Here is a 13,048-nt window from a genome sequence, read left to right on the forward strand (position 1 = left end):
CTCTTTATTGTTTTCTGGGTTTTAGATGAGTACTTGTGTCTAATGCCATGCTATGGTGGAAAAATTCAGTTCTACATAAAGTAAAAATATTCATGTGATTGACTTTAAAAACAAAATTCTTACTAAAAATGTGTTGAAGAAAAAGAGATGGCAAGAGATACAAATTGCCAATTTTGCATGAACAATGAGGAGGAAACAATAGTTCACATTTTCCTTAAATGTCATACTTATCTCAAAATTGATTTTGGATGGGTAACTTCCAATTTTACTATTCTGATTGGCTCTCTTTGGATGATATTGAAACACTTGCACTGTCTTTGATTCTAACCTAAAGGCAAGCCATGCTCATGGTGGTCAGTGCTGTGTTTTGAACTATATGGAAAATTAGGAATTTTGTATGCTTTGACAAATAATCTTACTAACTTGCTTTTTATTGGAATATTGGTTAGAAAATAAGAAGAGAAAAGAGGTGCACCACACTCACCTTTGGATTCCTGAAGACATGGACATGGTACCACTCCAGTTCATGCATGCCCCCTCTGACTGTACCAGCACTTGAGATGGGAGGTGGCACTAGTGCTCCACTGGTATCAATGTTGCTTGCCAACTAGTTCACATGAATGTTACACATTTTACTTGACCTTAAGTTGTTATGCTTATGCTTGTAATAATCATGGGATGTGCTCATATTTTTCTGTTTTTGTACATGTTAGTGCCATACTGATGCCTGCTGCCACTGTTCTGGTACAGCTGTTATTCTGGAGGCTTTTGTTTAAGGTTAGGTATAATTGTGTTTTTCCATGGTCAATGATGAATTTAAATAAATAAGCATAAATCTTGATACTGCTCTTGATGGTACAATCAAGGGTTCAGTATCTGATTCATGAAGCTGGGTGTGCTTCTGACTTCTGAGACAAGTAGGCACTCTGGTTTCTTTGAGTAGTTTTACATTTTTGCAAATTTTTGTTGAACTAGTTTCCGCAAGTTTTCTTTTATATGCAATGGGAGGGCATTTTTGTCTATTTTTTTAAAAAAAAAAAGGTCCAGCTACACTACTTATATAAGCATATCAGGTATATGCTTATAAATCGCATATATATTTTTGAAGTTCAAACAATTGATCCGAACCATTCTAAAAGATATTAAATGTCCTTGGAGACAAAATTTTACATTTTTTTGGAAAACTTTTACTATTATTTTAGAATTTTTGAAAATGAAGATTTTTCAGAAAAATAATACATTAAGATTAACTAAAATAATCTTATACGAAGTTCTCACGAAGGAGATTGGTTTGACAAATGATTGGTTTGAATTTGTGGTTTGGAATTTGAAAATGGACATGTAACTTATAAATATATGTTTTGATATGCTTATATAAGCAGCGTATCATTCAATAAAATCTATATAAAATTTATAAATTAATTACTAGAATGATTAATGTACAGATAAATCCCAGCTAAAGGAACCTTTTCGGACCTTTCTTAACACTCTGTTTGGATGGAGAGTAGGGGAAGGAATGGGAGGTAAAGAATAGAAGGGAATAAAAAAGAAGATTAACATATTTAACTTTTTCGTATTTTGATGATTAATGAGAGCAAATAAATTTAACTTTTTTTTTCTGTCTTATTTTTTGTTTGGTTGATTAAAATTTAGAAGGTTAATAAGAAATTCGATGACTGTTATAGATTTTAGGAAAAAAAATATTGTATGATAATTATATATATCAGATATAGGGTTGAACATTTGTGTTATTTGTTCTAAAAATATTTGTAATAAAATTTCTTATCATCCGTTACACTCTAATTTGGAGGAGAAACCAATTATATTAATTATAATGATACAAGATTAAACCTTTCACATCCTGTACCCTTCATCTCCAACATAATTTTATCAACCAAATACGATTCAACGGAAAGTTTTTGTTCCTTTCCATTTCCTCTCTCCCTCTACTCTCCATCCAACCAAGGTGTAAATATACAGGAACTTTTAAAATTCGTGTCTGATTAAAATAAACGATCCGCTTCCCATTTTATACGTGACTGGATCTGCATTCATTTCATAGCCGGTCCACTCAATTCGTCTCTGTAAACCCAACTTTTACGAGTCCGGTTCCTCTCCAATCACAAAGTGGACGTTAAAGAGAGTCCGACCCCAAGGACAGCCCTTCAATCCACGAAGAGCGATTCAGATCCTCGTTTCCTCTCCCTCGGTGACGTGTGCCATGTCTGTAATATCCGGACTTCACTGTTCAGACTTCAGAGAGCCGGGGCCGTGGTGTACAGTTTTCGTTCCATGCGCATAGCTGTTAGAGTTGCACGCACTCAAAAGTTAATTATCGAACTTGTCAAAATGCTGCTGTAAATTGCAGTTGTTCCTCGCAGCCTTTTGTGGACCGCCCACACGCACCAGTTCACCACACACACAGCCATGTAAACATCAGTTGTTAGGGTTGGAGCGCAACCTATTTATAAAGGTACCCCTGAACCATCAAAACACATTTATTCACTAATTAAAACCAACATAACTCATAGGCTTCTCGTTCTAGCCAGCACATCAACAATACTTGCATATATTCTCATGTCAAGCTTGCGGTCTCTGTTCTTGGTGCACCTACCTTGTTCCTGCAGCAAGGCTACCACTCGCTATGCAGCTATTTGTATGTCTCGTTCAGCTGTGCCGGTGATAGACATGCGGGGACTGCACGGGCTGTTGAGGTCCAGCACCGTAAGTGATATCGGGAAGGCATGCCACGACAAGGGCTATTTTCAGGTATGATTATTATGACTTACAAATCGATTTTTGTTTTAATCATTCAGCTGTTTAATTTTTTTTTGGAAGAGCTTAAAGCACATTTTGTTTCACATATCCACAGTGAAAAGATATTGAACAGATAAAATGTCATATTAATTATCTTTTAACATGAGTACATCAGTTTTTTATTTCACTGGAAGATATATGTGCAAATCATCTCACCAAGAAAAAAAAAAACCTGCCAGGGTGCATGACAAGCTTGTCGGAGCACATATTCAATTCTGAACTTAAATATGTTATTCGGTGTATAGCTAACAAACCATAGCATAGCTTCATCGACACTAGATGGCGCTCTAGACGTTGCAGCTGCTTTCTTTGATTTGGCAACTGACAAAAAGCTCAAACTGATGTCAGTTGACAGTACGAGTCCAGTACGGTTTAGTTTGATCAAGGAAGTTGTCATGGGTCAAGAGCAAATTCAAAGGTTGTTTCTAAAGCATTATGCGCATCCATTGGAGGAATGGATCCATATGTGGCCCTCAGAGCCTCTGGACTACAGGTAGGTAGATCCCCCCCTCTATATACTTCACTATGTCTTGATTTGTTTTCTTTTTCAATATGGCATCTTACCAAATTATATATGCACGTTTTGAATTTTTCTTATTTAAATAACATAATGCATAGGACAAAGATTGGAACCTATTCCGTCGAAGTACGAAAAGTAGCCCTGCAAGTGATGGAAGCAATTGTGGAAAGCCTTGGTTTGGGTCGCGACTACTTGAAAGATCAATTGCAAGATGGTTTACAAGTAATGGCTTTACATGCATACCCACCATGTGCAAGTACAGATCCTTGTCCATCAGTCGGTATTGCACCTCACTCAGATTACTCGATAATAACCATTGTACTCCAAAAGTCTCCCGGATTAGAAGAACTTGATCCAAAAACAAACATATGGCAATTACTCCCACATCAGTACGGTTCATTATTTATTCATGTAGGCAATCATCTAGAAGTCATTAGCAACGGGCTTTACAAAAGTGCAGTTCATAAAGTTTCTGTAAACGACCGACACAAGACTAGAGTATCTATAGCAAGTCTACATAGCTTGTCTATGGATGAGAAGGTTTGTGTGCCTGATAACCTGGTAACTGAGCACACCCCCAAGGGCTATAAAGAGAGTAGTCTGAGGGATTTTCTAAGGTTCCTTTCAATTAATCAAGATTCCGGTTTACAAGGTAATGCTTATATAGACATGCTTAAGATTAAGCAAGCTGACTAACTGGAGGCGAGCATGTAAAATTTGAATTTCTTTATTTTATAAGCTTTGCTTCTTTTGCTTAATTTTTTTTCTTTTGCATGGTAGTTTGTTATTTCTCTGGCTTTACTTGTTTTGGGTAGGTGATGTTAGGGTATGGATTGAGAAACAATAGCTCAGACGCTCAGGTATCCGCTTTAATTTTCTTGGTATTAAAGTAGCTCATTCATTGAGGATTTAAATTCCTGAGGCGGACTCATTAAATACTCTGGTTGGTGCTTTAACGGAGTCCATAGATGTGGGTGCTCCTTATTCACCGCCTAGCTAGCCTATCATTTTAATTACAAACTACAATGTTATCCTGTTAGTAATCTCCACTGTCATTTAGGCTTTTTGGTCCTGAGATCACTTGCCAAATGGAGATGCACCAGAATTTGAACGTTAACCTAATTATAGTTGCTTTCAACTTGGTATACTCTAACTAAATATCAACATAAAATAAGTGCAAATATGGTATATTTTCAGTGTCGATCTGAATAGAAATATTAAATGTACTCTTGAGTGCAAATTAAGAGCTTACATTGTTTTGAGGGCTGTACTTGGCTGCATAGGTGTGCAAAATAGGTGACCCAACCAAGCTACATCTCTTCATATCCTGTTAACCAATTAAGCAACTAATGTTGCAATGGTTGCTCCCAAAACAAAAGAAGAAGAATAGAAATAAAAAGTAAGAAGAAAGAAAGAGGCCATTAAAAACAGTTACAAACAATTACAATTTTCATAATGATAGCAAATGATATTGTAAATAATATATATAATGGTTTAATGAAACTTAAAAATCCAGAAAATTCTATGAAATATTCATACAAAATTGCCATAATAAATGTGATAATAGGCAAATCTAATGTGAATATATTGATGTCGATTCACTGACTGGTTGAACTTTGAAGGTTTTTCTCATTCCTTCCTTGTTTTACATATAAAGAAAGGGTTGGTATCCATCGAGTCTCATTTATTATTTCATTTAGCACCATTAATGTATCCCCTAGAAAATTCAAGTCATTTAATGAATGGTAAAAGTTGAAATTCAATCATTTTTCATGTGCACGAGATAAAAGTCACATTCGGAATGTTGGATTTCAATAGTAGAAGTTACTTTTTGATGATCGTCAGATTACCAGGTCAATCCATTCTCAATGGATCCCAACCCTTAAAAAAGAAAATAGAACCTTTACAGTATACACATCCATTCTCCACTGAGAGGGTGTATCCTTTGCAGCACACACCGGGCAGTACATTTGAGTCACTGATCTGAGAATATCAATTCTCAGCATCCATAGAGAGTATCGATCTATTCTCAGCTCACCTGCACAAGGCATGGGAGGTGGAAAAATGGGTGAGGTTCAGTTAGGTGGTTTTAATTCCTTTCTGCTTTCCATGGACAATAATCCAGGTGATCTTTTGTCGGCTTCAGCCTCCCCTAATTGCCTGACAAACTTTATTTTGTACGGTTCTTGATTGTTCCAACACCACTTCTGATAGAAATTTTGAAGGCCAATAAAAGAAAGACTGAATTTAGTTCTCCACAAATTAGAATACAAAACCAGCGGGCCTAAATCTATTCTCTCTTTCTAACCGCTGTAGGACTTACCATCAGACTCCAAGCAACTGAGGTTGGAAGTAGCAGAACCAAATTGACAGGTCAACTGAACTCCTACTAACCAAGCAAGATTGACTCATATGAGAGCTAGCGGGTCAGGTTCAGGTACAATGTTCGATGACCATTATGATTCCGGTTTGGTTCAGTTTAACTTGCTATAACCTCACCAACCCAGCTGAAAAGGGCCCACCATTGCTAATGGAAATAGTCAATACAAAGGCAGAAAAGTTGGAAACAGTTAACACCCAGAACTCATAGTTCCCCCTCAACAAAGAGCAAGGCTGTTAACACTGAGTTACAGCCAGATTTGTTATATATTAAATAATAAATAATAAATTAATTAAAATTCTGTTCTGAACTTGTGTGGGTTGGGTCCCATTGACCTATGACCTATCAGATCTAATATAGATCGGGTTATCTCTGTGGTAGCAGGTCAAGTCTGACCATTATTCAGTTGAATATTGTTGGCCTGACCCAAATCCATCCCGACCTGAACTGTTGCCACATGCAGAAGCAATATAACTAAAATTTCAGTACTTGTTAATATTCTCATTTTTTTTTTTTTGTGCCTCGCATGCAAGTGTTTCATGGTTTCGCAGCCTTTAAACAACGGTTGCTTGCAGCTAACTATGTCTAATAATTAACTATTATTTAAACTGTTGTCCTATGTGCTTGAGCTGACTTGCAAGTTTAGGGCAATGGCATTTTTTGCAAGTTCTTTGAAGACACTGAAGAAAAAAGATAAGGAATTGTTGAAAATATGACCACAACACAACAAAAATGTTTGAAAATGCCATCTAAACTTCAAGATGAACAAGAATTTAAACAATTGATATTTGTTCAAACGACGTTTCTTTTAGTCAATTAATTACCATGTCGAGTTAGCACTGTGAGTAGTTCTAGTGGTTTAAAAGGTAAGTACTTGAAGGTTCAAACTCCAAAGTCCAGCAGAAGTTAGCCAAGAGGGTTAAAATGGTCATCAACTTTGGAGTAGCCAAAAAGAAAGGAAGAAACAGAAGAAAAGTAAGGAAGGGAGAAAGAAGGAAAGAAAAAAAAATATATATATATATATATTCATGCATAACTATTCAATGGAGAAACTTAATGTATCAGCAACAAAGCACACCAAATCAGCAATATAGACTCATATGTATTTTTCCCCCTCTTTTCTTTCCTAAGCATTTTTTTATCTTTATGAGCCCCCTCATTCCAGCAAGAAATCCAACAAATATATGCAGTGATTAGCACCAAGAAATGCAATTTATTTATAAACAGCAATATACTCCATAGTTTTACAATTTCAATAATGTACGAGAGGGAGTAAGAGAGAGATTATACAAGAGATGAGGGGTTACTTGAAGTAGAGCTCAAGAAGTTTCTTTAAAGTGTCAAAAACACTCGTTAAAGGGTTAAACTCGACCGATTTATTCAATTTCAAATCAGGAAATTGGTTTGTCAGAGCTTCGTTCATCCCGGGCATTGACATCATTTGTGCTAACTGGCTTGATGATACATCACAATCCTGAGGTGTGTCTTTTATCTCACTCGGGTCATACCCAAAATTCGCCAAGTATGTCTTGTACTTTTCTATAAATTCTGGGCCTGGGTTAGGCGTCCTTGAGTAAATCTGTTCTAAAATAACACTAAATATTAATGAGCCTAAATTTTTCTTCCATACAAATGAAGAAGTAATTTTTTCCAGATAACCACTAGCAAATTTGGTAAACAGGAAATAAAATATATATCCTACAAAACCTCAATAGTCCTATTATAACCCTGAAAGAAAAGGCTTGAATACCACCACAATAAATCAGACATATCAATAAATCCCTAGAAATTCATAAGTTATCATCTATACCTCAAAAATGGAAGGAATCTTGGGTATAATGTTTTTATACAAGCGACCAGGGGGACATGCGTGATGCTACCATTTGTTACCAGCACATTACAAGGTGTATACATAACATTACCAGTGAGACATATACTCATTTTAAGGTGCATACATAACAAGGGTTTATACAAGAATTCCTAAAATGGACAATGTTTGTACAAGGAACTGCATGCATCACAAGGTCAAAACAAATGTTTTTACCTGAACAAAGTTCTTATCTTTTGCCCCAGAAACAAGTGCGAAGTTATCATAATCAGTTGCAATAACATCATAAGGCAATTTGGGTATAAAGGGAAGAGTTGGAAACTTAAGGTAGCACTTCTCTCTTATCATCTCTTGTTTCTCCAAATCAGTCTCCTGTTTAGCCTTATCTTCCTCCAAAAGGCACTGTACCTTTCCCCTTATACCAGTTATGTACCCATCAGGCCCACCATGAATGCAAAATGTGTCGACTTGGATTGATGGGGTTTTTGCATCATATGTGTACACGCCCTGGATTCATGCAAATCTGCCTTTATTTGATGCTAATTTTTATCAGGGTTAATTGATGCTTAAATGTAGAAAATAAAGGATTATGTACAATAAGTTGGACAGTCACTAGTCATTTGATACCAAATTGTGTTCAAGCAGGGTGCAATTGAGATTTCTATGTGCAATCAATTGAGGATAGATTGGTAAATTTGATTTAACAATTTCAAATCAGCTGCACAATGGGTCAAGGCCAGTCAAGGATTGATTGAATGATAAAGGGCAAATTGACCTAAATAAGCGGATTAAAATAGAAGCTTAACTGTGCAACTTAGGGCCAATAGAAGCAAAACTAACTGAGACTCCATAAGACGGGTGATAGTTCATTGAGAGGAATAATGAAAAATGTGGGGCTATTGCATAATGCTTGACACCATACCAGTCTCCCAGCAACACTGGTACTTTATGGTAAATACCATAACCTGCCATGACCACCAAGATAACAGTAGAACACAGAAATATATGATTTTACCTGAGTGCAGTGGCAATCCTCTTGGCCTTGACCTGCAAATCCACGCTTAATGGAGGCCACCTCAAACCACCTACCAGAGTATCTGACTGGGTCGAAATTTTTAGCTGTCATGCCTCGCATTGATTTCATGCTTGCTTCATCAGAAGGATTGTCAATATTTAGAATTGGGGGATTGGCTGTGGCAGTTGCTATTTGGCATATGTTGTGGTCAGGTGCAGGTTCAGCATGGAGCACCTAGTGGGCAAAAAAATGAGCAGACATTATGATTTTGGTTCTGATGCTAGTGTTTTCTTCATTAATTACTTATTAAGTTGGGGCTTATCATCTAACATACTTATTTTTAGTTTACCTGACTTGGTGAGAAGGTCAGCAAAAGAGACGCTGAAAGATAAGAGACCAATTTTCTAGATGGAACAGCTGCATTGCTACATTTTATCTCTTTCAGGGAGCATTGTGAAAATTTCCTGAGAGAAAAAGAAAGAGTAGATAGACTTTCTAAAATGCAAGTAATTCATCCGTTCACCATAATTGCGAAATATTAGCAACCAGAAGTGAGATTAACCCTTAACAGCACTGTTGACTGTTGAGAATGCAATCCAATTTAACACTACCTGAAAACCCATTCACTAGTCACAACACAAAATTCAGTCTAGGAGCAAGAATTGAGCCTCTTTCGTTAATAAGCAGCACATATATTTGAGACAAATTTGTGTTAATTCTGAATTTACAACATAAAGAAAACCAAGGATAAAATTAGGGCTCCTTCAACCTGACAGAAGAAGCAGGAAGTGGATAGGGGAAGCACGAGAGTTGCAAGAGAGACATTCCAGCATAGGAGAAACGACCTATATGGTTATATCCTCTCTGTATCTCTCAAAGTCAACTAATAGCACTCAATTTCAGTAAGAAAAAAAATGTAGAGCAAACAAGTTTGAGAAGGAGAGCGCTCCTGCTGGATTTTGGGACGAACGAAGCGGTCTCTTTCTTCAAGTCCGATTTTACTATGGTAATTTGTCGGTTGATCGCTAGACTAGTGTAATTTCTGTCACACCGATTTCATTGCCATTCTGGTATTGGTCCCAGGGTGCTTTCCTATCCAGCGTTGGAATGCCAAGGCCACCCGATTTCATTTGTTCGGATAGATTTAATGCAACCATCTGATCCGAAAGGATTAAGGATTCTTTGCAAAGGTCCAGCTTCAGTTTATTCGGCTCCCTATTATAATGCCAGGTGATTATGCAATTGAACTTTCATTTATTAATTATATAATGATACATATGAAATTCAAAAATAATTTGTGAAGTTTAAAGTTCTTGGTATGAATATGATATGGATATAAATAAGTGTTGTAAATAACGGTATGCGGTTATCGGACGGACATGATACCGCTAAGCGATTAATTGAGAATAATCAGAAATAATCAGTTATAATAAAAAATAATCGGTTGATTAATTGAAAAAATCAGTGACGGTTTAGTTACCGTCAACGACTAATCGGCCTAAACGGACATTTTTTACAATACTGATGTGAATAAAGTTCGTGATATAAGGTATGTGATAGGCCCATGTAAACAAGGGCCTAAGGAAAGCGGATTCGGGCCATGAATAACCCGGCCAAGGGCTCTCTTAGGAGGCCAGGTCGGGACCAAGAATAAGGCTCTTATCCCCACAGAGACAGCACAGCCCGAGACGAGAAGGCCCAGGCATGAGCCGATAAAGGCCCACCTCGGCATGGCCAACCCATGACGCCCCCAGGAGCGCCATGAGAGACAGTTACGCAACCCAAAACCGTCCTCGTACGGTCCCTGACAACTCTGACAACACGGAATGGTTGTCGGAGAATCACTTATATAAGCCTCAAATCCCGAGGTATTCTAGGTTGGACCCAAAGACAATAGAAGGTACGAAGAGGTTAGAGTAAGAGTACCTTGGCAATTACCCTAAGTCACTCCGCTGAGGCTCGACCCGATTTTCTCAAACCGGTACGAGTCCCGAAACAACCAAACCGTACGGTCTCGTCCTCCGGGACTTGATTCGTATCAGTATGATACAAAAAATAATTATTTTTTAGAAGGCGCATAGTAATTTGATATATGTCATGTCTAAATAATTAAGAACATATTTATAATTTTAATTTTTTAACTTCAATAATAGTTTGTAAATATTTAAAAATAATAATAGAAAAATCATAACAAGAAATTGGAGGTCAACACAATCAAAATAAACAAAAGTGGTTAGACTTGAGGAAACGAACGAAAAATTGTTATCAGCCACTTTTTGTCAAGTAGGTTACGTGCACTCGTGTTAGTGTTACACTTGTCAGCGTTTCTCATATAGTTGAATGCGTCAAACAAGGCGAATACATTGATTTATAATTGGTAAGCGAGTAGAACCGGGTGTTTTTCTACTTTTACGAGAGATGTGTTTACATAAGAAAATTTTATTTATTCAAATTAATTTAGTATAAAGTTAAGCGGTCAAAAAATATTCAAAAAATAAATATATCAAAATTAATTTATTAACCTTTTAATTTTTGCCAATTGACTGTATACTAAATTAATTCGAATGTTTAAAATTTTTATATGTAAATGCATCACTCGTAAGGTAGGTGGATTTCAACATTTCGGATTCGTCATTTGAAACTGATTTGACGGATATCAGACTTGAATTCACCAAGAAAATTGGTGAACTTAAGAACACCCTAGTTCTACTCTTGGTAAGCTAACTATGGCTTGGAGAAAATGGGAAACTTTCAGAACTCTTTTCTTAGGCACTTCAACAAGCATGTGCAATGCATTGTGGTTTTTGGGATCCGTATCCTCCCAGGTACCTGACTCAACACAATTGTAACGGATGGCTCGGATTTATTTTCAGCCGGTGCTGGTGCGGGGACAGTATTATTTGTGCTTTAAGATTCGTATCAAGTTAAAAAAAAAACAATATTAGACCTAGGGCTGCTAATGATTAAGATTTGGCTCAAACTCGACTCGACACGTCAGTTGTAGCCCAATGATTTGGCTCTTAACTCGGCTCATTTTTGAAAGAAAAAGCTCGGCTCGACTCGGCTCACGAGCTGACTCATATTTTTAATACATGTATATCTTCATTTGCTATGAGGCCTACCTTCATGCTCATGTTTAATTAATTTACATGTATAGACAATTTTTTTCAAATTTGTATTACATGTATATCTTCATTTGCCATCAGGCCTACCTTCAAATTTTTTCAGATTTCAAATTTTTCAGATTTCAATTTTTTTTCTTATTTCGAAATTTTCAGATTTCAAAATTTTTCAGATTTCAAATTTTTTTCAGATTTCAAATTTTTTCAGATTTCAAATTTTTCAGATTTCAAATTTTTCAGATTTCAAAATTTTCAGATTTCAAAATTTTCAGATTTCAAATTTTTTCAGATTTCAAATTTTTTCAGATTTCAAATTTTTTTCAGATTTCAAATTTTTTCAGATTTCAAAATTTTCAGATTTCAAATTTTTCAGATTTCAAATTTTTCAGATTTCAAATTTTTTCAGATTTCAAATTTTTTCAGATTTCAAATTTTTCAGATTTCAAATTTTTTCAGATTTCAAATTTTTCAATTTCAAATTTTTCAAAATTTTTCATATTTCAAATTTTTCAAAAATTTTCATATTTCAATTTTTTTTCAGATTTCAAATTTCAAAGTTTTCAACATGTAATATGAGCCGGCATTTTGAAATTATTTTAAAAAAATGATATTTTTTTCAAATTTCTTTAGATCATTTCTTTAAAAAATAATCAAAGTTTTTCAACATGTAATTTAAAGTCACAAGAATATCTCTATCCCACTTCAATCATTTCTTTAAAATAATTAAATGATCATTTTTTTAACATGTAATATGAGCCGGCTCACGAGCTGACTCGCGAGCTCACGAGCTGACTCGCGAGCTCGCGAGTCGAGCCGAGCTTTTTTCTTTCAAAAGTGAGCTGAGTCGAGTTGAGGCATTTTTTAGTTTCGAGTCCGATTCATTATGAAATATTGAGCCGCTCAACTCATTGATTCGCGAGCCGGCTCGACTCATTAGCAGCGCTAATTAGACCTTCTGATTCTAGTTTACTGTCCGGTAGCCCTCATGTGAATTCGTGGTTCAGAACAAAACCTTCTCGTTAGTCCTTAATTAGTATTCGGTGACATCTGTAACAATTGTCCATTTGTCCTATAATAATTAATAGCCAAACCAACGGCTAGCGTTCAAGGAGAAAAGTAGGAACTGAGTATTATATTGGTCTACAATCTAGGCTTATACCATGAATTCTATCAGGTTTATCAATAATTGGCACTTGGCACTCTGTGAGGTACCCGACAAAGACTAGTACTATTGTACTGAATAATCTTTGATGGCCTCTTATCTCCGTAACCCCTGAACAAAAAGATGCTGCGCGCATTATTAGTTATATTTCCCAGTTACACGTTGATTACTTTCTTCCATTGTACAATTCCACCACAAGGTAAA

The 13,048-nt window shown here is 36.1% G+C and overlaps 2 protein-coding genes across 3 annotated transcripts; one reads left to right on the forward strand and one right to left on the reverse strand.

Annotated features, from left to right (window-relative positions):
* Positions 1–2,268: 2,268 nt before the first annotated feature.
* LOC144569342 (2-oxoglutarate-dependent dioxygenase 21, chloroplastic-like) lies at positions 2,269–4,200 on the forward strand. The gene is made up of 4 exons (XM_078319641.1): positions 2,269–2,473; positions 2,546–2,769; positions 3,063–3,310; positions 3,436–4,200. The coding sequence occupies exons 2-4, from the start codon at positions 2,578–2,580 to the stop codon at positions 4,031–4,033; spliced, it is 1,038 nt and encodes a 345-aa protein (XP_078175767.1). The 5' UTR covers positions 2,269–2,473; positions 2,546–2,577; the 3' UTR covers positions 4,034–4,200.
* A 384-nt stretch (positions 4,201–4,584) lies between these two features.
* On the reverse strand, positions 4,585–9,649 carry CHL (chloroplastic lipocalin). Of its 2 annotated transcripts, none has more exons than XM_078319642.1 (6): positions 9,330–9,649; positions 8,910–9,024; positions 8,561–8,794; positions 7,762–8,052; positions 7,008–7,296; positions 4,585–4,664 (listed from the first exon to the last, which is right to left on the reverse strand). In XM_078319642.1, the coding sequence occupies exons 1-5, from the start codon at positions 9,383–9,385 to the stop codon at positions 7,021–7,023; spliced, it is 972 nt and encodes a 323-aa protein (XP_078175768.1). In that variant the 5' UTR covers positions 9,386–9,649; the 3' UTR covers positions 4,585–4,664; positions 7,008–7,020. The 2 variants fall into 2 exon arrangements, with proteins under 2 accessions (XP_078175768.1, XP_078175769.1); XM_078319643.1 differs by lacking the exon at positions 4,585–4,664 and having other exon boundaries at positions 6,911–7,296; positions 9,330–9,405; positions 9,488–9,648.
* Between the last annotated feature and the right edge of the window lie 3,399 nt (positions 9,650–13,048).

The sequence above is a fragment of the Carex rostrata genome, chromosome 18 (genome assembly GCF_964058835.1).
Source record: "Carex rostrata chromosome 18, lpCarRost1.2, whole genome shotgun sequence".
NCBI lineage: Eukaryota > Viridiplantae > Streptophyta > Magnoliopsida > Poales > Cyperaceae > Carex > Carex rostrata.